This window comes from Mastomys coucha, unplaced genomic scaffold, assembly GCF_008632895.1.
Source record: "Mastomys coucha isolate ucsf_1 unplaced genomic scaffold, UCSF_Mcou_1 pScaffold8, whole genome shotgun sequence".
Lineage (NCBI taxonomy): Eukaryota > Metazoa > Chordata > Mammalia > Rodentia > Muridae > Mastomys > Mastomys coucha.
Genome location: NW_022196914.1, coordinates 9,336,177 through 9,362,050, shown reverse-complemented (window position 1 = coordinate 9,362,050; position 25,874 = coordinate 9,336,177). Strand labels below are relative to the sequence as shown.

The 25,874-nt window shown below is 39.5% G+C and overlaps 1 protein-coding gene and 1 long non-coding RNA gene across 4 annotated transcripts in view; one reads left to right on the top strand and one right to left on the bottom strand.

Annotated features, from left to right (window-relative positions):
• The window catches only part of Cdh6 (cadherin 6), a 139,014-nt gene extending 124,257 nt beyond the window's left edge, over window positions 1-14,757 (top strand). For 2 of the 3 annotated variants that reach the window (XM_031360400.1, XM_031360402.1), the window contains 4 exons: window positions 761-882; window positions 1,940-2,057; window positions 2,198-2,449; window positions 8,845-14,757. In XM_031360400.1, coding sequence (XP_031216260.1) covers window positions 761-882; window positions 1,940-2,057; window positions 2,198-2,449; window positions 8,845-9,335 — 983 coding nt within the window. In that variant the 3' untranslated portion in view covers window positions 9,336-14,757. Of the gene's footprint in view, window positions 1-760; window positions 883-1,939; window positions 2,058-2,197; window positions 2,560-8,844 lie in introns of all 3 variants that reach the window. The other variant, XM_031360401.1, reaches the window with a different exon arrangement.
• On the bottom strand, window positions 527-15,708 carry LOC116083619. The gene is made up of 2 exons (XR_004115804.1): window positions 15,627-15,708; window positions 527-857 (listed from the first exon to the last, which is right to left on the bottom strand). It is a non-coding gene; the product is annotated as an uncharacterized LOC116083619 (long non-coding RNA).
• Window positions 15,709-25,874: the final 10,166 nt, after the last annotated feature.

Below are 25,874 nucleotides of genomic sequence, written 5' to 3'. Positions count from 1 at the left end.
TAGGTTTATCCCTAAAATTTTCTATTTTTAGAATTTAATGTTTCTCTAATATATTTGAAAATATGGGTGACTGAGACATATCACAATTTATGTGCAGCCACTTTAACTTTGAGAGAATAGTGTGAGAAAAATAGACACTAGAGATCTTAATACTGTTGTCAGAACTTGTTAACAACCTTCAACAAATGAAAATCTGAGTGCTCATATAAAATCAGCTTTCACTTACTCCAAAGCCTTTCTACTTGCTGTTTTATTTCCTTGGGAATCTAGACATTTCCACATGGCTCGCTCCTTCTCTTCGGTCATATCTGAACCTGGTGCCTCTGAGCCTCCATCCCAGGTTATCCCACACAACATAACAACTCCATCTCTCTTCATCCCTTTTCGCTGCTTCATTTCACCCTCTGGAGCAGCATATGTTCATATGTGTGTTTATCTCCACATCAGAATGACTACCTAAAACTCACTATATTTATTTAGCTCTTTTCTGACCCAGCACCCAAAACAATTACCAGCCCATATTAGGTGTCAGATGTTTCAGGAAGGTTTTATTAAATGAACGTTCAAATAGATGTGGGTTAAGTGGAGAAAGAGAAAGCGTGAACTCCTAACTTCTGCCCCTCAGACCTGAAGTCCGTCCTCCAGCAGACCTGGGGATTAGCGCACAAGGATGAGAATGAGAGTAGGTGGCTGCTGTCGTCCAAGGAGAAACGGTGACTGACACAAAAATGCCTGTTTCTTTCTTTTTGGTGTGCATCAGATAATCCAAAGCAAAGCAGCCGCGTGCCTCTATATATTAAAGTTCTCGACGTCAACGACAATGCCCCAGAATTTGCTGAGTTCTATGAAACTTTTGTCTGTGAAAAAGCAAAGGCAGATCAGGTGAGTTGTATTTTAAAAAGCACCTTCAGCTTGGAAGTCAGATTAATTTAGATCTAATAATTGAGATGATACACACAGCAGAGGGCTCCTTTTGAATTATCTATGAAGTGGATGCCAAGGATATTAATACCATAAATAATAACCAAGACAAGATGAATGTTTAACTTGCATAAGAGAACAAATAGTTTTTAAGAACTGGAAGTTCATCAGTCTCCAAGGCTGACGCGGATTCCAAATCAGTCTTAAGTTTTCATTAAAATAGATTAGTCATAGTGTTGCTGGAATAAAATCTTTATTGGTGAACAGATAGCTTAATTTGCATATGTACTTGAAAATAATAACTAGAACATATTATCCAATTGCCTATAATTCACAGTTTTACTTATTTACATTGCCCATCTGTAAAGTAATACAAATTCATGAACGTTTTACTGCTTCACCCGTTTGCCACCCACCTGAGATGGGTCTTTGCAGCGTGTGACAGAGAAATTACACTGTACTTTGTCAAAACAGAAGTGCACAAAGGAAGGGCAGGGAAAGTGGAAGCTGAAGTTATTGAGGTTTTTTTACATTCATTTTCTTTATAATTTTTTCCCAAGTTGCTAACCTAGGAGCATAAGAAGATCATGCTTTTGCACAGGCTATCCAGAATACATCCATTTTATTACACTGCAACACTGTCAGTAACCACTGAGACATTTAGGAGTTCGGTATCACTCTCCAGCAGTGCTTCGCAGCCTTGGTGATCTTGCCCTGTGGGGATTTCTGGCAAGGTCTGGAGATCATTCAGATTCTCACAACCTAGGAAGGGGCTCTGGTGTATAGTGAAGTGAAGTCTGGGTGAATACCACACTGTTTGCTGAATGGATCCTACAGCAAAGAGAGAGTTCTTTGAATGGAATGCATTGGTGGTTTTTTAAGGGCAGTCATTTTCATTAAACTACAAACTGTAAAACTAAGCAATTTCAAAAAACAAAAAAAAAAAAACAAAAAACAAACTGTAGGAAACACTTTTGGGCCCTGACCCTTTGTGACAACCTTATGGTTTCTACTGCAGCTGATTCAGACCCTGCACGCTGTTGACAAGGACGATCCTTACAGTGGACACCAATTTTCCTTCTCTTTGGCCCCAGAGGCAGCCAGTGGCTCAAACTTTACCATACAAGACAACAAAGGTAAGTAAGCCCCCGACCTTCCCTTTATTCAAGTCCCTACAGGGCTGGATCTCAATCTCCATCCATATCTGTCTCCATCACAACCTATTCAATGAATAACGTACTATCCACACACTCACCATTTTGCTTTCTGCTTCCAGACAACACTGCAGGGATCCTAACTCGGAAAAATGGCTATAACAGACATGAGATGAGCACCTATCTCCTGCCTGTGGTCATTTCAGACAACGACTACCCAGTCCAAAGCAGCACTGGGACAGTGACTGTCCGGGTCTGTGCATGTGACCACCATGGAAACATGCAGTCCTGCCACGCCGAGGCCCTCGTCCACCCTACAGGTCTGAGCACAGGGGCTCTGGTGGCCATCCTTCTGTGCATCGTGATCCTACTAGGTAAACTGCTTCTCCCTGCATCCTATCTCCCCTTGGTGAGGGGCACACACTGTTACTGTGACACTCTAGATTTTTCCGCCTCCCCCAGTAAGACATACAGCCTGATCTAGGTGAGTAGAGTCATATGCTGAGAATCTGTGTTATTCAAACATGAACTCGTTTTTGCTTTAAAAAAGAATTAATGGCTTTGAAGAATGAACAGATGTGATATGTGCCCATGTCTTTGCTTGCCCAGGGTGCCATTTCATCAGAAGAATATGTTGTCTCTCTTACTGAAATGCATCTCAGGGGAATTAGAAAGCAATATCTATATGTACCCTGTTTGTTCTGTTTGTTGTCAATATTTAACTTGGCAAATGCTGGTAGATTTTGAAGAGTGCAAGTCAGCCAGCATGGAGCGAGTGACTAATATTACCTTCTCCAAGGTAATGTTTAAGATCAACAGAAAACTGGAAAGGGGTGATGGACACTTTTCCTTCTCACACACAGGAAGAAAGAAAAGTACGACATTTTTCCTTCATGAAACAAAGTTAATTTGAGCTACACAATGGAATAACTACCCACTTAGCATTGCTTTTTGGTTACCACATATGGAATGTCTATAATTTTCAGATTGTTACTAAATAACTCCCATCATTAGGAAGCAAATTTGGATCCCAAAGAAACTAATGTAATAAAAGTGAAAACCAAGACTGGTTATGGCTTGGATATGAAGTCTTTCCCTCAAGAGCTCATGTGTTGGAGAGATTGTCCCCGGTTGGTGGGACAACTGTGAGGGAACTGGATCAGGAATTGATAACACCACTAAATGATCAATGTGCTGATGAGGTCAGAGTTGAATGGGCTGTTAGGATGTGGGGCCCAGTTGAAGAAATTATGACACCTGGCATACCTCTGAAGGATATATCTGGTCCCTGGACCCTTTAGTTCATTCTTTCCCTTGTCCATCATGAGATGAGCTGCCTCTTCTGCCACATGTTACTGCTACAATCACTCTTTGCCTCATCACAGTCTCAAAAGCAGTAGATCCACGAGACCATGGAGCAAAGCCTCTGAATCCATAAAGCAAGATCTGTCTTTCTCCCATGAATTTTCTCAAAGAAGTAAAAGCCAACACAAGGTCTAACAAAGATACAAGTGTTGTTTTTTTAATTCTAATCAACTGATTAAGCCAAGAAAACCTAAGTTCAAAAAACTTAACAAGCCTTTGACTATTAGTCAAGTAAAACATCAAATATCAGTTAATATATACCTTCCAAAACTGAGCGTAAGGGACTGGAAAGATGGCTCAGCAGTTAAGAGCACTCACTGGCTGCTCTTCCAGAGGACCAGGTTGATTTCCCACAACCATCTTTAATGGTAGTTCCCAGGAATCCAGCACCAGGCATACATGTGGTACACAGACATGCACAGAAACAAGACACCCATGGACATAAAAAAAACACAATTAAATTTTTAAAAATAAAAACAAGGTTTGGTTTTACAACCTCAACAACTTCAGTTTAAAAATGAAAGATCCAAGTCTGACACCTGTAATCACATCACTGGAAAGGTTGAAAAGTAAAGATCAGAAATTGGAGGTCATCCTTAGCTACTTGGTAAGTTTGTGCCAGCCTAAGATACATGAGACCCTCTCTACAAAGCAAGCAAGAAAATGTTACCAGGAGGAAACCCCTTCCAATAACAGTGCCTGGATAACAGTGGAGAAACATAAAAAAGGGCCTGCGTTTCTACAAGAAAAATGTTTCTCATTCCTAATCAGTGCTGTCGACTACAACAGAAGACTGGAAACTCGACTTCAGAACCACAGTCCTCATCTCAAGCAAGATTCGATCAGAAGGTCTGTAGCACCGACCGACAGTGTACAAAGGCATATTAATTTCCCTAATTCTGTGCATCGGTAAAACCTGGAGGACTTGATCATTGTTCTTCATCGAAAAGAAGTGTCCAGACGACCTGGGGTGGGGGCAGGGGGCAGAGCCAGCGGAAGGAGGAACAGCCTTTACCTACTAACCCTCTCCTTACTACTTCGACATTCTCAGTCCTCCTATTTTTACAGGCTTAGTTGGTTTTTTATGGTTAACATACAAAGCAATGTACATATCAAGCTGATTCTTCATACGCACGAGTCCTCATACTTGGTTCCCACCCTCTCTCTTCCCTGCTGCCCTATCTTTTCCCCGGCCAGCCCCTTTCCACTTTCTTTCATATATTCAGTTCACTCCCTACCCTCCTCCTCCCCCCTCATTAGACCCTTTCTACATTTGTAACCTACACTCCTACACACAGTTAAACACACACACAGATATAAATACATATGCATGAATATGTGCACACATATAATGCTAATCGAGGTTCTTCATGTAGAAGAAAATACAAGATTCGTCCTGAACTTGACTTATTTCAAGTAATGTAATGATCTCCAGTTTGGTCAGTTTTTCCTGAAAATGTAATGATTTCATTTTTCTTTGTAGCTGCATAAAATCCCATTGTGTATATGCATCATGTTTTCTCCATCTATTTAGACATCTGGGCTGGCTCTGTTTCCTGGAAGTTGTGTATAGAGCAGCCATAATCATAGATGTGCATCTCTATGACATGTTGACTTACAGATCTACAGGCATTGGTCCATTTTCTCTTCTCTACCTTTTTCCTACTCGATAACTTATTTTATCTTCCCCTTTCACTTTTTTTTTTCCTGCAATAAACTCACTGTGTCTTCATTATTCTTAATTGGCTTTGGTACCTCCCACACCTTGTCTAGTGTTTTGGGAATTCTGTACATAATTTTTTAAAAAGAAGAAAATGAGTTTTAGCTTAACTAGGCTCATGCTGTAGACTAAGTGCTGCACCAGGTGCTTCAAATGTTTTTTTTCTTGCTCCTCGGAACTACCTGGAGTGTATGTATGTATCTGTGTCTTGAATATGAGAGCCAAGGCATCAAGATATGAAGTAAGCCATGTGGTCAAGGCACACATGGAACAGGGGACAGGTGGTAGTACTCAGTGCTATACCCGGGCCTTTCATTCCAAGCAGGTATAGTCCACCCATCCTAATCCCTAGGTTCTCTGTGAGCATCGGGAGTACAGTGCAGTTTCCAGCCTCAAAAAGACATCAGACTTAAACTGGGATGATCAGAAAGATTAGAGACAAAGCTGAGAGGTTGCCGGAGAAAGAAATCCACACTGCCTCATGAGGAAATTTGGTACAAAAGCAAGCCTGGCCTAGGGATGTAGTTCTGGGATAGGGTACTTTCCCACCACAAAAAAAAAAATGTCCCTGGGTGATTCCCATGGAATCTAGTATTTTACTCAAAGAAAAAAAAAACAGTAAAAAGATTCAAACAGAAGTTAAAGAGTATATAGGGAAGGAGCTGGAGTTGGGGTGGGAGGGTGTTGGAGTGGATTTGGCCTAATACATTATATACATGTAGGAATATTAAATGAAATATTTCGAGCTGGTGAGATGGCTCAGTGGGTAAAAGCACGGACTGTTCTTCCGAAGGTCGTGAGTTCAAATCCCAGCAACCACATGGTGGCTCACAACCACCCATAATGAAATCTGACGCCCTCTTCTGGTGGTCTGAAGACAGCTACAGTGTACTCACTTATAATAATACATAAATCTAAAAAAAAAAAAAAAAAAATTCAAGCATCCCAACAACAATTACATCTAATCTATATAGCAATTTAGAGTTTTGCAAATTTTTCATATCTAACTCATTTCGCATGACAGCCCCAGACATTGTATTATTACTTTCCTTTTACAGAGAATTATATGGGCTTTAAGAGGTCAAATTACTTCTATAATGGGATTGAAGCATGAAATTGACCACATCTTTCCCTCTCCCTTCCCCACCCCTGAAATCCTGCTGCTGTCCTCCTGCCCCCAGAGGCCAGAGAAAGAAGAATCCAATCCCCAGGAAAGGCACTGCACAGATGAATCCAAAATGCTTCTGTCCCAGCCCGGTACCCACTTACAAAAGTCAGTTCTCATGAAGATCTCCCATCAAGTTGGTCAGGTGTATGCTAAGCTAACAGAAGATGTAGGTAGTTCTCACCATAGAATTAAACTGTGGATGAGCACTGGCACCTATGGCTTTGACTATCCCCTCTCTCACGTCTCACGATGGCTACAATTTCAGATGAACAGAGAACTGAAATTTTAAAATCTGAGTACTTTAATCTGGAATACGACGGAGTGAAAAATGTTTGCTGTCTTGCCTTTAAGAATGGAAAGAACTCATGTACATTACAGTTGAGTTGTTTAAGGGCAGATGGCTGAAGTCTATCCTCTAATCCCTAGTGTTATCCTGACATACCTACATCCCTGGTTTTTGCAAATCCATACCACATCACAAGGGAGAACAGTATAAAAGGAAGACTACACCTAAGACCTAAAGGTCTCCAACCCCTCCCCCCAAGGTGGAGCTGAAAGCTTACCAAAGCCACCAGGGTCCCTTGGGGCATAGCTCTTTCCATACCCTTTCCTTGGCTCCTTCTAGTCCAGCCACAATGACTCTTGCACGTTCCCCAAACACTACAAGCAGAGACCTACCTAGGGGCTGTAGCTGTTACCCATTTGCCAAGGGGGCACCTAGGATAGTTCCTCCTGTCGATCCTGAAATGGCACAAACATGCACAGTCCATGGAACAATCAGTGAAGCCCTCCCCATCTTCCTTGCCTTCCTCTGCCTCTTCTTGTTCAAACTGCACTGTTAACAGCCTCTAATAATTTATGGCTTGTTATACCTGTTATTTTCTCTCTCCGTCCAATGGTCCCCAAACATCTGCCCATGCTCTGAAGCAGGGCTTTCTTTCCATCCACATGTTTCACTGGTAGTACCTAGAACTGTACCTGGCCCAAAGCAGACACTAATTATTTATGGAGAGAATGAATGGATGCCCTGGGTGGATGAGACAGTGGAGGCAACGGGACACTCTCTGACAAGCACAGGGAGTATGGACGGCTACAAGGCCACACACTTGAGAATGGGAAAACTGTCTTTCCTTAGGAAAGAGGCAAAATGCTCCCAGCATGGCAGGTAAGAGTGCAACCTTTTTAGTCTGGTGGACCTGGATTTGAATGCCTGCTGCATGTGACATCTCTAGACCTCAACTTCCTCATCCATAAACTGGGGTCTTACCTATGGTTAATAGTCATAGGTCTATTACAATGACTAACTGTGGCTGAGTATGAAATGCACTTAGCACAGTGATTGGTATGGAGAAATCTCTCTCTAGGTAGCCAAGTACTAATATTATTAATATCTGAAAGGATAACATATAGACAAGTGAGTATGTAAATCTAGTCACTGGGAGCAAGACATACTTGTCTCCTAAACATTGTTATAAGAATTCAGTTTTCATGGCATATAAAAACTGGACCATGTAATGGGTCCTATAGTAAATGCCACTGGACAAACATGGACTGGAGATGCATTTTCTGCACTGGATGGCCACTTTCTCTTTAAACTGTTGCTGGTTTATTTTCTACCCATAGGTCCATTTGTAGGTAGATGTGTCTCTCTACAGGTAGCCAGCTTTGTTCTGCCAACCAGCTGTGAAGAAAGATCTGAAGCCATTTAAACATAATTCTAGCTTTGCCTCTAATCTAGAAGAAGAAAATAATAATATGTCCACAAAACAGACATTCTGGCCAATGAACTTGTGGGACATAAGTCTTTGAAAATGAAATATCATATAAATATGCTTCTTTAACTCAAACACAAATCATATGGGAAGTGTGTAATTATCTGCCCTATTTAATTGACTGAGCTTGAGGCCCAGACTAGCTTTTGGAATCTGGGTCTCTCTGGGTTCTATCTGTAATAATATTTTTTTTGTGCGTGTGTGTGGGAAGGTATGCAAACATTCACATGTCTGCTTGGGATTTTAAACTAATTTCACACTTTTTTCGGGTGGGGGAGCAGGAAGGCATAGCGCAATAGTTATTTTAGATGTGGAGTTATGTGAAGCCTTCAACACATCCCAAAGGTGCCAGCCTTTTCTTTATCCAGTTTTGGAGCATTTTAGGTGCTTGGCATAATTTGCACTTTTATCGCAGTACTTTCTCTGTGGCTCCAATTTTTTTTTATTATTATTTTTTGTCCTACCTTGAAAGTAGTTTACATTTTCAAAGGCGAAAAAAGAAGGAAGTCCTGAAAAAAATGATAGTATTTTATCCCCTGGTTAAAGTATAGCCCTCTTTAAAACACTACATTCCAAGCTCCCAATCTGATTATGGATAGAGATAAAGGCATCCTTAACGCTGGGAAAAGTTGAGCCTGCATTTTCAGAACTTTTAAAGCTGCAGGTTGGAGCAGTGTTTCTTCCTGACGTTAATTGGGTGGCAAATTAACTTTCCTTCCTTTCTGTTTTGCTTTCTGCTTCCAGTGACAGTGGTGCTGTTCGCAGCTCTGAGGCGGCAGCGAAAGAAAGAGCCTTTGATCATTTCCAAAGAGGACATCAGAGATAACATTGTCAGTTACAACGACGAAGGTGGCGGAGAGGAAGACACCCAGGCCTTTGATATCGGAACCCTGAGGAACCCTGAAGCCATGGAGGACAGCAAATCGCGCAGGGACATTGTGCCTGAAGCTCTTTTTCTACCACGGCGGACTCCAACAGCTCGTGACAACACAGATGTCAGAGATTTCATTAACCAAAGGTTAAAGGAAAATGACACGGACCCAACAGCCCCTCCCTACGACTCCTTGGCCACCTATGCCTACGAAGGCACCGGCTCGGTGGCTGACTCCCTGAGCTCACTGGAATCAGTGACCACAGATGGAGACCAAGATTATGACTATTTGAGTGACTGGGGCCCTCGGTTCAAGAAGCTGGCAGATATGTACGGAGGGATGGACAGTGACAAGGACTCCTAATCTGTTGCCTTTTTCATTTTCCAATATGACACTGGACTATGTGACGTGGCTATTCCTTTCTATTTATCCACTGTTCCGTGAGGGGTTCTCCATTGTACCCGTTCCAAAAGTCAATGGCTGCAGTCCGTGTGGATCCAATGTTAGAGACTTTTTTCTAGTACACTTTTATGAGCTTCCAAGAGGCAAATTTTTATTTTTTAGTTCATGCAGTTAACCAAGTTAGCCCAGCAGGCATGCGGTGGGAGGAGAGGCAGGAACCCCGTTTTCCCCTTGTTCCGTTAGAGCAGGTTGGCCACACCCCTTACGTACTGATGGCCTAGACTCTACTTTCGTTTATGGTCTCCAGTCAGCTGAATGCTCCTACTGCACATTTCATATGCTAATGGAAGAAGGGATCATACTTTAATGATAAAAATATAGTTTTAGTATAAAAAAAAGGGAAGGTAGAATTGGAAAATTGTTCCTGGTCTATCAGCTGTCAAGGAGATAATTAGCTATGGAGGGGTTTGTGTGTGTGTCAAGGAATGTAAAGTGGTATCTGGGGCATCCTGTCTGTGCTGGAAGAGGTGTTTCTGGCACCAACAACTACCCATAATGTCAAATCCTTCCGTGTTTTAAGATGTTTTAGAAGCAAGTCAAATGGTGTCATTCAAAGACAATAACGAAAGACAAAGCTGTGTTCCCTGACATGATTTTGTTGCATGTGATAAACATAAAAGGTTCACCATCACACCAAACAAAGGGAAAAAGAGAAATAGCTTTACAAAAAAAAAAAATTAACAAAGGACATATTTAGGGAATTTCAAGGTTTTTGCCACCAAGTATCCCGGATCCCTTAATTCTTTCAACTATCAGTAAACTAATGAGAAGTAGGTCTAATATAAACGTCCTTGAGAGAATTTCCTGAGGCAAATGTTAACTCTTTGTCTGTAGTTGTTGTTGCTATTATCCTACTATATCTGAGTGTATCAGTGTGAAGTACAATAATTCATATTCTTCAAATACTTCTTATATAATTAACTTGACTTAGTATGGCTTAGTAGATTGAATATCCCACCCTAGAGTTCAAGGGGAAGGTGAGAGCCAGCCACATTTGAACCTAACCCCTGCCCTTTGCCCTTGGAGACATCTGCATCCCTATACTGCAGCAAGGGAGAGAAATGAATGGCACTGAGATGTTGGTGAAAGCCAGCATTCCATGCTCCTACAATTCTCACAGAAGAAGAGAGAGGATCCCCTTCAGCAAGAAAGCTTAAGACTCGTGTTACAGTGACAGTTGATTTCCAAACATAGCCATGTTTGCCCACTGCATTTAAGCTGGCTTCTGTAGCAACACTACCATCTTTGTCTTTGAACTGATGATAAAGTAATGGTCTCAACTATGACAGAAAAGTAATATAAAATCCATCCAATCTATTATTGCTGTAATTATGCAATTAGGCTCTCTTAGTCAGTTATTATCCAGGGGACCCAACTGAACCCAGTTAATCCTTCTGGCAGGTTCAAATCATTTATTTCATATGGCCGTTCTAATGACTCTCCCCATTAGAATCTCATATTATGCAGTCATCAGAAATTTCCAAAGTACTGTAATGAAAACATCCTCGTTTGAAAACTTTTTTAAAAGGCTCTGTACATACATATATAATATATACTTAAGAATATGCTGGTTTCTCTTAATAGTCATAGGAATTTGTTTTCAATTACTGTTAATTTTATAGAGATAATCTTAGTATCATTTCCATTTCAGGGTAAGGTTTTATCAACACATTTTCTGTTTAGAAAAACACTGTTGCTTAGTTGTCTTTTAAGTAGGTATGTTACCCAGGTAGTAAAGGTAGCACCTGTGGAACAGGAGAAATGTGGAATTTGGAATATGGTTAAAAAAAAATTACAACCACATTGCCCTTTGTATTTCCTGAACAACTTTATGATGGGATGCCCTGAACAGTAATGAGTATTTCATGTTAGGCTATTTCAGCTTTTAGGTTTTATTTTTCTAATTCTTCAAACACACACACACACACACACACACACACACACACACACACAGAGGAATGCAAACAAATGCTACAAGAAGGCTTCACTGAAATGGGTCAGTATGTATTATATTCACAGGTAAGTAATGAAAAAGATGGCCACAGAAGATTAATAAGACTTACTAGGAATCACAAGAGCCGCACCTTACACAGTTTACTGTAAAATTAGAGTACTCTATCTTATATCTTACATTAGGTGACAAATTGAACCAAGAAACATAGTTCTTAAAAAGAAAGGTATTATCAAAAGTTGCCCTTTTGAGCTTCTGGTGTGAAATTTGGTGTTAAATTTCCAAGGGCTGACAAGAGCAATTTCCAACCTTTTGGGATAAAGTTGACCTCTCCTCTGAGTGCAACTGTTCCTTGAAAGGAAGTTGAGTTGTCTACAATGTAATTGGTCAAAGTATTTTTATCTTACCCTGAAAATTACACATCATACCAAGAATAGATGAGTATGACTTAATATTGAAATAACTGTTTATTGTCTTATCACAAAGATTGTTGGTGAAGCAAATCCACAAGAGACTAAATTACTTGAGCCCTGTAGGTGTCAACTTGAGAGAAACTCTTGCCTCCTAAGAATCATCACACAGAAAATGGGAACTCCAACTTCATCTCTCTCTCTGCAGTTCTGCTTCCCACCAAAATACCAGGTCAAGAACCTCCCCATAGGCTGCTTTCTTTCAGTGATTAATCCTGAGTCAACTTGAAATGTTGTTCTGGGTGGGGGACATCATTTTCAGCCCAGTTTTCAATATTATTTGTGTCTTGATCTACAGACACAGGCAATGAGGGTGGCAAGAGAGTGGGAGGGGTCCACCTTTAACATTTGCTTTGTTGAACATAAGCAGATTGGTTAGTAATACAAGGTTGTTTCAAGAGCACTGACGCCTGTCTAACTTTTCTTTAAACCTCTTTTCGACAGAAAGAGGGTCTTTAAACCTCTTATGATGATTCCTAGAATAAGCTGAGATTTTTAAAGAGCATTGAGCCATTGTGCATTAGGTTAAAACTCCCTCACTTTATATCTGCTTTCTTCAGAAAATCTGAAAACATTTGCCCTCAAATAAATCAAACAGAAAAAAGGTGTGGATCGTTTCATAAGACCCTAGGAGTGGAAATCTGGGCACTGTAAATACAGCTTCCCTACTTTTACATTCTGGAAGTTCGGCTAGAGAGTCACTCTATTTTCGGATGGAACAAAGCTGGTGATTTCATTTTAATTCAGGATAAAAATACGTGGCTTAGTTTTCATTTCCACTTCTCAAGTGTTATACAAGAAACTGACTCTGGATCTCAGAAGATCCAAGTTTTGAGAAGGCAAAATAACTTCCTAATGTTTCCATTATGTAATTTGTGTGTCTCATGAATAATATTCTACATAGTGCTTTATCTTGAAGCAGGTATTTCCTAGAGGAAAATGATTTATAAAATATCAACAAGGCATTCTTAGATTCTGTAGCCCTGAACATCATAGAAACATAACAGCTAAAAAGAAATAGCAGAGTTGATTCCTGGGTGCAAGCTAAGTATTTGACCGAGGTGCCTGTCCTAATCAAATAAATCCCTTTTCTTTATGAATACAACCACCAAATAAATTCTCCTAGCCCCCAATTACTGTTTGAAGCAGCATAATGACTTTGGAAAAACACTCTAAAAAGTCAAAATCTTTGCTATTTTAAAAGACAGGCTCCATTTAAAAAAAAAAAAAACATTTCATTTTGGTGTAATTTTATCTAGATGAAATCATTTTTTAATTCTCACATTGTAGAAGGGGTCTCAGGATATAGGCAGTTCACTGTATTTAAACTAACACTCCACCCAACCTTCTTTATCAGATTATACAAGCAGAAAGATTAATAATTGGTGTGACAGTCTTCAGATAGGCTGCATCCTAAGCTCTGACAAGTATGTTTTCTTTTCCAGACAGTGGAATTACATTGTGGTCTTCTCAGAGTTCAGTGACGATCATGGTTGCAGAGTTTTTAATCTTCCTTTGACGCCTTTATGGAATAATTTTCAAAAGGGATAATTCTCTACTAAAAATACCAGACCCTGACAATATTTAATGTAAAGAGCAATACCCTGTTAGAAAGCAAATACATTGGCTCACAGACTTGTTAAAAGTTAATAAAGAAATAGCTCATTTTTAAAGCCAGGAGTTTATGGTCTCTGCATCATCGATTTAATTTAAGCATTGCTGAGACAATCTTTAATCTCCCCATTTTGTAATACCTTATTTATGGTGCATTCTCATTTTTTAATTTGGGGGGAACGCTAGCCGGCCAGAGCCACCAGATGAAAGTGTTAAAAGGAGGTCAAACGGAAACAAAGACCATTACCCGCCATATTTCAGACAGGACTGGGGCACTTAGCCGAGGAGACATCCAGTTATTAGATTAATTTCAAAAGACCTTTTACAAGTTGCTTAATTCCATTAAAAGAAAGAAAGAAAGAAAAAAAACATGAACCACAAACTCAAATGTCCTTTCAAATGACGTTATTTGACAAATGAGAAATGGACTCAATGTTGTAGAAAAAGCATCCCGCTGTAATGAGATCTTGGTCTTTCGTGTGAGGCTATGCTATTTATGTAAATATATCTGGCGCACCTTCTGTAAGCTTTTAGTTTTCTATGATCTATTAGTTTAGTGTTTATTATAAAATAAAATTTAAAAAAACCCATATGTAGAATCACTCGGCACTCATGGGGAATGCTTATACAACAAACATCCAATAGATCTGCTCAGAAGAAACGTAGGAACACTTCAAACCCACTGTGCTGTTCTGTTTGCAATTATTCTTACTGCTTTGAAAGGAAGCTGCATCAGAATAGGCCTTGTAATAAGCGCTGTGCGTCTTCTCTAATACCAAGCTAAGGCAGTTTGGCATTCTCCTACTGTGACTTGTGATTTCTAAACCAAGAAAATAAAGGCTTTCTGGTTTCGACTGTTCTTACTTAAAAAATAATTCAAGTATAAACTGAAGCTTATGCCACCCTTTGAAGACCTACTGGCCAGAGTCCTCTATCCATTTATCTTCAGCAAGATGAACAAACAGGAGGATGGAAACAATCAGGCTGACTTCCATCCATGTGCCTAGTTCGGCAGCTCTTCATAGCCTTATGCATTAGGTGGCAAAGTTTTCTGTGTTTGAAGAATGAGGTGGCTCAGTGTGGCTGGGCCTTCTGCTGTAGTCAAATGACAGATAACACCACTCCTTGACATGGCTTCTTTTATTTGGTTTTCTTTTATTAGTCTTATAAATTTGAAAAGAATGCAACTTTAAAGAGTGATTTCTCACAAAGAGTAAATATGCCTTTTGCAAATCAATTTTTGTAACGTTATTTATATGATATTACTTAATAAACTGTTTTTTTCTAACTTGTTTTTTTTTTTCCCAATTCTCTCAACTATTGTTTGTCACCATGGGGTTTTTTGTTGTTATTGTTGTTGTTGTTGCTGATGTTTTTTTGATTTGGGGAGTTTGTTTGGTTCTTTTTTAGCATATTTAACATATTTTAATTTTCTGAATCTAGTAGTTCAACTTCTTGGATAGCTAACTAAAGCTAATTCGTTATCCCAGAAGTAGCTTGTAACCCATCATTTCTCTCAGGCAACAATCTATAACACTGGTCCTGTGCTATGCCTCACACTGCCAGGACACCAAGAATTCTGCTGTTATTTATAGGATTGCTGTATCTGAAAGAAGGTTGTTTATCCCCACAGTAATTGCTTCAGATAAAAAAAAAAAAAAAGGCAGTTTTATATGTGTCCCTTCCAAACCCCCATTCTTTATTCCATTCCTTTAAAAACAATTGTCTGTGGATCTATCATTTAAAAAGAGAGAAAAAAAGCAAGAACCAGATTGGAGTAAATTGAGAAGAAAAGCCAACATCCTGATACAAGGAATAAACGGGGACGTTTTCAGGCCATTCGGAGCTGTAAGGCCTCACATCTTACTCTTTTTTTTTTTTTTTAAAGCTGCCTCCCCTTCACACGGAGGCTGCTTAATAATTATTTTTAACTAGTAAAATTCACAGCTGTGTCTAGGAGATTTTTCCTTTATTCATTGTTTCTAGTATACTGTGTTGAGAACACACAGTGTGTTGTGGAAAAATTCGACAGAGAACCAGACTAAGGTATTTCCCCTTCTCTCTGGGCAAGAAGTGTACTCGTTACTTTTGTGCTCCTGTGATAAAAACACCGTGACCAAAAGCAACTGAGGGAAGAACGAGGTTCTTTTGACTCACAGTTTCAAAGAAAGAGAGTCCACAGTGGTAGGGAGACATGACAGCAGGGAACCAGAGCAGGAAGCACCTTCAGCCAGAAACGGGAAGTGGAGAGGAAACCGGAAGGGCGGCAAGGCTTTCAACTCTCAAAGTCGGCCCCCACTGCCATACTTCCTCCAGCAAGGTTCCATCTTTAAAGGTTCTGCAACCCTCACAAACAGGGCCACCAAGCTGGGGACCAAGTGTTCATATATGCAACTCTATTGTAGGCATTTCTCAGTCAAACCACCACAAGAGAGAAAAAAAGCAAACAGATGAACAGGGGAAAGCAAAACGGAAAGAATGCCTAAGCACCGTAATGGGTCTCAGCTGATGTCCCTGAAGGGGACTGGACTTAGAAAAGTCAAATACTATCAGAAGGTATGAATGCCATATAAACTCATTTTTGTCTCTTCACTTGTCATTTTGTTTTTTCTCATACTATTTTGCCAGTGGGTTAAAGGTAATGAATTCAGAAACGGAAGTGTGCAGAAGGAAATGAGGCTGTTAGTGCATATTGATACATACTGTGCTCTAAAACCAAGTCTCTCCCCACTTGACACCCCCACCGCACTCCCAACTCTGTACAACCCTCAGAACCATCTCATCCCTAAGGACAGGCAAAGCCAGCAGACACCAAGGAATGCTGACCATTTTCCCTAACCTCATATGCTAGGACAGGCAGGAAGCACAGGGAACAATTCATGAAGCAGAACCCAGGCAGACACTTAAATAGGATGATCCCTGTCTACTCATCATAATAAACCACTCTTTGTTATGTTTTCAGTAAAGATTAGGGGAAACAACCGATTTATCACAACGGAAAAAAGAAAAACCTGACATCTCCATAGTATTGATTTCTTATTCTTTTTTTATTACTGTTATTCTCTTATGTTGTTACATCCTGACTGCAGTTTCCCCTCGCTCCTCTTCCCCTAGTCTCTACCCCAGCCCAGGTCCCCTCTCCCCCAGATTCCCCTTCACCTTCTCTCAAAAAAGAACTGGCCTCCCAAGGATATCAACCAAACAGGGCATAACAAGCCACAATAAGACCAGGCACATACTATCACATCAAGGTTAAACAAGGCAACCCAGTAGGAGGAAAAGAGTCCCACATATAGGCAAGAGTCGTCAGGGACATCCCCAGCTCCCACTGTTACTATTTCTCACTCTTGTAACTTAAGAACCTAAGGGCCTTTCTCCTTCTTCTACTTATATCCTGGGAAACAAACTGCCTCCAAGACATCCCAGGCAGGCAGAATTCAACCACTTGGGTCCAAACTAAGTGGGAAGAGGCTAGGGTATCATCCAAGGAGAAAGTCAGAAATCATTTTCAAGTTCAATCTTTGTTTCAAGTTAAAAACCATTTTAATGGGTATTTGTCTACCATCTCTGACTCCAACCTCATGGAAGGCATGGCTAAGCAATTGCCACATTCACTGATTTCCTAAATAGGACCTTAGACTCTGATGTGGAAATACCCTAAGAAGCCATCACCAACAGTATAATGTTGGCCAATGTGCTATCCCAAACCTAAGAGATGAAGTTCCTTGACAGAGACTGTGTTCTCTTTCATTCAAATTTTGTTGATTACTCACTTCAAACATTTGGGATGAGTCTTCTGTTCTTGGGGTTTTCAAAATTGGCAATAAGTTAAGAAGCTAAAGGACTTAGCCTGCTGTTACAATTAACTCTCATTTTTCTTAGGGCAATCATCTCTTCTCTCATAGGACATTGCTACTTGACAGGGGGTCCAGTACAATTGATACTCAAAGAATGAACTTCATGGAATCAGCAAGCATGCATCTCGTTATTCACACAGTTCAGTTACTAAAAGCTAGACTTTTATGCTCTTTCTGCTGCAATCATATACACAGGTACTCTCAAGACACAGATCAGTGTGACGAGACACAGCGCTAGATAAAACCGACACTTACCCTTCATCAAGGGCTGCTGTGACTTACTGTCCCATTATTAATAATAGTTTGCCCCACTAAACAATTTGTTCCGAATGACACCATGATTCTTTATAGTGCTTTCCTAGGTTTCATATTCCTGAATCCAATACTTTTCCAAATATGCTATGAATAGATATGGCTCTTTAAAAGAAGAAGATTGTCTCCTACTTCTCTCTATAATATAGTTATTCCATTTTTAAAATGTCTCCCTTGACATATTAGATCATCTTTATTGCTTCCTGAGCCATTTAGTCTCAAAAACCTAACTTTTAAAGAAGATCATGTCTTGTTTGCACATTGGTAAAAACCTGTCTTCATACAGTCAGTCAAGAATAGGTTGTATTAAAGCTTTTAACTTTGCGTAGCTGCCTGATAATGCCTTACTTTTATACAGCACTTTAGAAATAACTATCATATATATTACTTAATAAAGTATCTGTACATTAGACTGTATCGTTCCTGTTTCATGAACAAAATTCATAGGGCCATTTGCCTGTAGGTCTCCATCATAAGAATCCTAATTACACTACTTTTTTAATGCAGACTCTGCAAGTCTGCCATTGAACCCCACATTTTCTCCATTGCATGCATGTCCATTTGAGTGAATATTTACTGGGAAAGGGGGAGTGGGATTTTCTCTTCATTCAAATTCTAATGATGATAGCTGTGGCCCCAAAGTCATTACTCTCCATGAGATCAGTCCAAAGGCTCTGTTGGGAGAAAGAAAGGCTGAAAAGCACATTTCTGCCCATTAACCCCAATTATCCAACCAAGTCTTATTATAAAATTGGAACAGTGTTATTAAGATAAAATATCCCCAAGAAATATCAAATTCCACCAGATCTGCAAAAGCTCTAATTGTTTCATAAGAATAATCTTGACAACATCAATACTTTGAGTATCAGTTGTACTGGAACCCCTGTCGAGTAACAATGCCCTATGAGAGAAGAAGAGAGGAATAAGCACTTTCTGTCTCTCCTTCAGCAGCTCAGATGCTGTGACTAAAGTAGAAGGTATTATAGTCTGGATCTTAAATATCCCACAAAAGGCCTGTGTGTCAGTGACTTAGACACTATCCCATTGCACCATTAAGAGGTGATGTAACCTTTAGCTGGTGGCACCTAGTAGAACAAATTTAGGTCATTGGAAGAATGCCTTTGGAGAGGATATTTGGACCCTGGATCTATCACCTCTTTTTTTTCTTCCTGGCTTCCAGGATATGAATCGGTCTCCTTCACAATAAACTCCTGCTATGATATGCTGTGCCATTGTGGGCCCAGTACAAGAAGGCCAAGTGACACAAGCTAAAACATTTAAAACAAAAGTAAAACCACATCACTTCCATTCTTAAGTTGATTATCACAGTATTGTCTGGCTTTTCCTGGGGAGATGTGAACCAATATCTATTAAGTCCAGATAAGATACTAATGACTGACCAAAGTAACTACTCTACTCAAGTCTAGCTGGTGAACTAGGGAGTTTAAATTCTTCCCATATAATGAGAGAATGCCCTCACCTCTCATCAAATGTCAAATACTCATAAATCCTTGGGAAAGGGGCTCATGATCTTAAGATACCCCCTAAGCCTCTTGGATTTCTATGAATATTAATAGATCGAGTCTTGTAAGGCTCTCCTGATGCTCAAACCTGCTCTGGCTTCAATGATTTCAAGGTGGAAATAGTCATGGTATGCCTAAAGACTGAGTTCTGCAATATTCAGGCATTTTTGTTATAGTTATAGACATTGATGATTAACACTAATAAGGAAGAAGGGACATTAGCTGGTCATTAGCTTGCACTGATGTGCCTCATCCCAATAGTATGGCATCTGAGAAAACCCAACTGTTGCATAGGTGGGTACAGTTGTGGAAAGTTGTACAAATCTTTGATTATAAATTATCAACTGTGTGTCCATCTACAGCTGTTGTGTAGTGATTTCCTCAAGGTTAAAGTGATTATAAATTAAAAGAAATATTTTTTATTATTTTTTTCCTAGTTGGACTTTATTTTTATTTTCAAGCCTACTGTGTGTAAGTACCTGAAACTCAGATTTGACTATTCATGTTACTACAGCTAAATTCTTAGAGGCTGGGACAATGTCAAGGGTTGGGCAAAACAAACCCAACCCAAGCTTAAAGCTAATCACCTAAGAAAGGAGGAACAGATGGATTGCTCGGTGAACTGGATAGTTTTATGTCAGTTTGACTCAGGCTAAAGTCATCTAAGAGGAGGAAGCCTCAATTAAGAAAAAAAAAATGTCTTATAAGATTGGGCTGTAGGCAAGTCTGTAGGGCATTTTCTTAAATAGTGATTAATGGGGGAGGGCCCCTGCTCATTGTAGGTGGTGCCTTCCCTGGTCTGGTGGTCTATTAGAAAACAAGCTGAGCAAGCAGTGGGGAGCAAGCTAGTGAGCAGCATCCCTCCAGGGCCTTTGTATCAGCTTCTGCATCCAGGTTCCCGCCCTGCTTGAGTTTCTGTGCTGACTGCTTTCAGTGATGAAGAGTGATGAGGAAGGTTAAGCCAAATAAACCCTTTCCTCTCCAATTTCCTTTCAGTCTTGGTGTTTTACTACAGCAATAATAACTCTAAATAGGACACTGAACAAATGTGGCAATTCTTTGTTTTCACCCTCCCTGTCTGTCCTTCCATTCACAACAAAACAAGACTGAAGTGTATTGATCACATTTTATATCAGTGTTCTTATTTCTCAGCCTCAGAAGGTCAGGATGAAAAGCTTGACAAAGACACCTGGCTTTCCCCTGAATTATAGCTTTGCAGAGATTTAGAAAAAGCTGAAAATTATCTCAGAATGTCAGTTTCCAACCTAATGCTAATTTGCCATAAAGTTTTCTGACTGTTACTGCCTTGAGCATTGTAAGAACGCATTTTGTGATATCTAAAAATATTAAGTAACATATTAAAAATTGACCTGATTGTCAATGATTTCTGAACTCTTCTCTCATGATAAATACTTTGCTAGTTTATGTATGGGGTATAGTTTCTCTTTATTATAAATCCAAAAATAAATGACAAGGTATTTTCTGACTTATGAATATATTATATAAAAATTCTGAGATATCATAAAAGCACATTTAACTAATATTTTATATTGAAAATAATATGTTCAATCAAGACTGCTTGCCTCAGTTTAAATCTAGCAACATTTTTATCTGCTTTAAAACAATTTGGTAACCAGGCATGGCACTACACACCTTTAATGCCAGCACTAGGAATGTGGAGACAGATGGATCTCTGTTGGTTCATGGTCAGCTTGGTCTATTTTGTGTTTTCCAGGACACCTAGAACTATCTGGAGAGACTTTGTGTCAAATAAATAAACAAAATATATAGGAGAGGGTCAGAAAAATAGGGCAATGTCTCAGGAGGTAAAAGCACATGTGCCAAACTTGATGGTCTGAGCTTGACTCCAAGGAACTACAGGGTGAAAGGAGAGAACAAGTTCCCTCTAGTCTACACACAAGCATCATAACAAACATGTATACATGAATATGTGGAAAGGGGAGCCCTTGTACATAGTTGTTTGAAGTATAAATTTGTGTAGTCACTATGAAAATTATTGTGGAGATTTCTCAGAAAGCTAGAAATAGAACTACTGTTTGATCTAGCTATACCATTCTTGGGAGTATACCCAAAGGATTCTATCTTATACCTCCCTACAGAGAGACTTGCTCAGCCATGATCATTGCTGCTATATTCACTGTATCTAGGAAATGGAAACAACCTAGACATGTATCAGCTACTGAATGGATAATGAAAGTGTGGTACATTTACACAATGGACTATTATTCAGCTGTCAGATTATGAAATTTGCAAGTACATGGGTAGAACTGAAAATAATCATTGTAAGTGAGGGAACACAGACCCAGAAAGACAATTACCACAGGTTGTCTCTCAAATGTAGAATATGTATATATGAATATGTATGTATAAGTCAAAGACCCTAGTGAAGAACCTACACCATTATTCTGCTAAATAGTATCAATACCCCTCCAAATAATTATCTCTATACCTACTGACTGGCACATCTCTCAACTCTCATCAGAGAAGCTTTTTTACTTGATTGATTGATTGATCAATTGATGAAAATTGACACTGAGAGTCACAACTAGTCAAGGTACAGAGAAAAAAGGCCATGGCACAGTAGTGGAGAGATGGCTCAGCAATTAAGAGCAAGTAGTGCTTTGGCAGAGAACCAAAGTTCAGCTCCCAGCATCCATCTCACATAGCTCACAACCATTATAAGTCTAGCTCTAGGGAATCTAACACCTTATTTTGAACTCCAAGGGTACCTACCTACACACACACACACACACACACACACACACACACACACTAAATCTTAAAAAAAATAAGAGACCAGAGTGCTCAGCCTTAAATGGGACATCTATATCACACCCTTTCCTCCAAGGCTCAGCAATTATTGTAGGAAATTGAGTATGTTTTAGTTAATTTTCTATTGCTATTATAAAACACCACAATCATTGTAACTTATAAAAGAAAGCGTTTACTTAGATTTATAGTTTCAGAAGTTTAGACTCCTTGATAGCAGAACAAAGGATTAGCAAGGAATTTACACCCTGATCTACAACCAAAAGGCAGAGAGAGAACTCTGGGAATTATTGGAGTCTTTTGAAAATGTAAAGCCCACCCAAGTAACACACTTCCTCCAACAAGGGCACCCCTCTTAAATCTTCCCAGTTCCACCAATTAGGGGCCAAATATTCAACTATATGAGCCTATGAGATCATTCTCATTCAAGCCTTTGAATTCCACTCCTTGGTTCTCATAAGCTCCTGAACATATCAATGAAAATTGTATTTAGTCCAACTTCAAAAATCCCCATGGTCTTCCATAATCTCAAGAGAATTTAAAAATCCAAATTCTCTTCTGAGATTTACAGCAATCTTCTAACTATAATCTCTGTAAAAGCAAAAAGCAAACCACATACTGCCAACATACAATGGCACAGTATATTTATTATGAGTCCAAAAGGGAGGAGTGGAAACAGTAAAACAAAAACAAACAAAGAAAAATCCTGGACCAGAGAAGGACCAAAATGCAGCATGACAAACTCCAAATCCTATAGCTCCATACCTAATATCGAAGACTCAAATGGCTCTACCCCACCAGCTTTATATATTTCTCTCTGGCTGGTTCCATACTATGTAGGCAACTCTCCTTGTCAAATACCCTCTGGCACCTTTAACATCTAATGCAATCTAGGCTTGATTATTTTTTTTCTTTTTGAAAATAGTTGGGTTTTTTTTTTTATACACTATATTTCTCCTACTTCCTCCCCTCCTGTCCTCCCATCCCATCCAGAAGTACAACACCCTTGCAGGCCAGGCAGTGAGGTGCATGCCTTTAGTCTCAGCACTTGGGAGGCAGAAGCAGGTGGATTTCTGAGTTTGAGGACAGCCTGGTCTACCGAGTGAGTTCTAGGACAGCCAGGGCTCTACAGAGAAACCCTGTCTCAGAAAAGCAAAAAACAAACAAACAAACAAACAAAAAAACACCCTTTCAGTCTCTACTTAGAAAACAAACAGGAATCTGAGGAATAATAATAAACAAAAAGTTAAAACAAATTAGAACAGGACAAAAACAACCAAACCAAAAAAGCCAAAGAAAGAGCATGCAAAATATATATGGACACAGGGACACACCCAGGCTTCACTTTCAAAGCTTCTCCTGGCCTCAGCAGCTCTCCTTAGTCACAGAGGAAGATTCTACAACTTTACTCATGTATCCATCATGACTGAAGACCAGGAGACCAGGTGGACAACAATATAAGTCTTACTGCCAACTTGAGTTGAACCATAGAACCTTGGCTCATATCTGAAGAGGTTTTGACTTCTTATTGCTGATTGGAGACAGAAAATTCCTTAGGCCTTTTTTTTTTTACAAGTTGGAAGCTTATCTTGGTGGTGTCTCACCCCAAGGCATCCTCCCTTTATTTCATTTTAGGTCTGGCCTCTTTATAATCTACTCATCTCCTTCAGCACAAGCCTTTTGTTCCAGCATTACATTTTCTGATGCTTTTCCCCAACCCCTTTAAATTGTATATTTTGTATATATTCTTTTTTTCTCACTTGCTCATTTTCATTGCAGAACTGCATAAAGTGATTACTAATGATAACTAGGAGACAGTGTCAATATTAAGCTATCTTGAGATCTCCTCTGCCAAGGAAATTATTCCATTACTTTTCAATTTATCCTCAAGTAGATAGTGTGGACAAGGGCAAGAGCAGTCACATTCTTTGCTATAATGTCAAAAAAAATCAGTTGTTAATTTTGCCCCCTGAGACCTCTGGAGCTGGACCTCCATAGTCCACATTGCTCTCAGCACTATTGTCTTCCAGGATCATAGTAAGATGACCCATTAACCCCTGCTTACAGCAATCAACTGCTTTCCTAGTCCAAAGTCTTCCACAATGCTCCAAAAACATTCATAGGTAAGACTGTTACCATAATAGCCCACTCCCTGGTACCAACTTCTGTCATATTTACTTTTCCATTGCTGTGATAAAATACCATAACCAAAGCAACTTATTAAAGAGTTTAATTTAACTTATGATTTTTGAAGTTTGGTGTCCATGATGGCAAAGCAAAAGAGCTAAGATCTTGTAACTGAATCCACAACCCTGAGGCAGAGAAAGAGAACATGAGGAATAGAAAGTCTTTGAAGCCACCCTCAGTGACACTTCCTGCAATAAAGCCATACCTCCTAATCCTTCCAAAACAGTTTCACCAACTGGGGATCAAGTATTTAAATAGCCTGTGGGGGCCATTCTCATTCAAACCACCACAGGGCAAAAAGATTATAGGAGTCTAAGGTTGAAGAAAATTGTTATGAAACAGGGTTTTATGGACACAACACAGTGTTTGCACCTAAGAACTCACAAGAGTTGTTGCTTCATGAATAGGATAAAGCTAGGTAAACATCTAGGAGGAATGGAAGAGGAGCTTTGGTAGTCCCACTACTACCTGGAACACTATTGTTAGTTGATGATGGGTCAGGGCAGTTAGAGAGGAGGGAGTGAGGGCTGGATCTGATCAAAACACATGGTATGACATTCTCAAACAATCAATCAAAAGTATACTTAAGCAATAATTAATAACAATTTGGTAGGTAGACCAAGTTCAAAGGATTGGCTGGTGGGTGAGAGAAGGCTGATAGGCAAATTGACCTCAGCATTAGAGTTGAGCACCTCAGGGGAGCACAAAAACATGACCCTTTAAAATGCAAGTTTTTTGATCAATACCAGAAAGAAAGTCAAAGTTATTCTATGTACATCACTAGCCTAAGGCATTTCTCACTGTGTAGACCCCACCTACACTGTAGTAGACATATTAAAATCTACCTATGCGTTATCTTGAAAATATGAATTAAGTGTGGTTTGCTAGTTTGCATACTATTATATACCCATTAGCCTTTTGTACATTTTTGTCATTTATTTTCTTTTCTTTTAGACCCCCGATGCTATGAATAAAAACCTAATGCTTATCTTGTGCTAAGCACATTGACTCTACTATTGAGGTATAACCCTATCCCTGTTTGCTTGCTCACTTGTTTGTTGGTTGGTTGGTTGGTTTCCTTGGTTGGTTTTAGTATAGTATTTGCAGAGCCATAGCACCTCTAAGAGGAAAGTGATAGTGTGAACACTATGCCCAATTATTACACAACAACACAAACAACTTATAGATTAAAAATTTACAAATCTGCATTTAGAACAAGTTTCACAGACTCTTATTGCACACCAGGATCTGAGATAGAAACAAAGCTATTGAGCCAATAGAAGCCAAGGAGTGCTCTAGGAATTGTGGGTAGATCATTTGACTAAGAAAGGGGTTTCCCTAATGAGAATCTTCCCAAAGTTTCCAGTAAGGTCTCATATTTTGCACACACCCTCCAACTTTTCCATAGCTGAACCTCTCCTCAAAAGGTTGCAAGCTTCCAATTAAAATAATAGAAACCATACATACACATTTATTTAAAGCCTCAGGTGAGGGCTCCCAACACCTACTCTTTTTTCCCCAGAACTTTTCTGGCTACTTTCCCTGCATGTGTCAGTCAATAAGTAAATAATTGGAAGCCCTCTAGAGTTGATATGGCAGCTCTGCTAAACATCTGCTTCTACTTCACTTATTTTCTGAGCCCCAGCTAGGGAACTCCTCCTCTCCCAGGACCCAATCAGAGTTTCACTTCAATTAGCTTAATTGGAAGAAGACACAACTAAATCTCCAATTAGAGT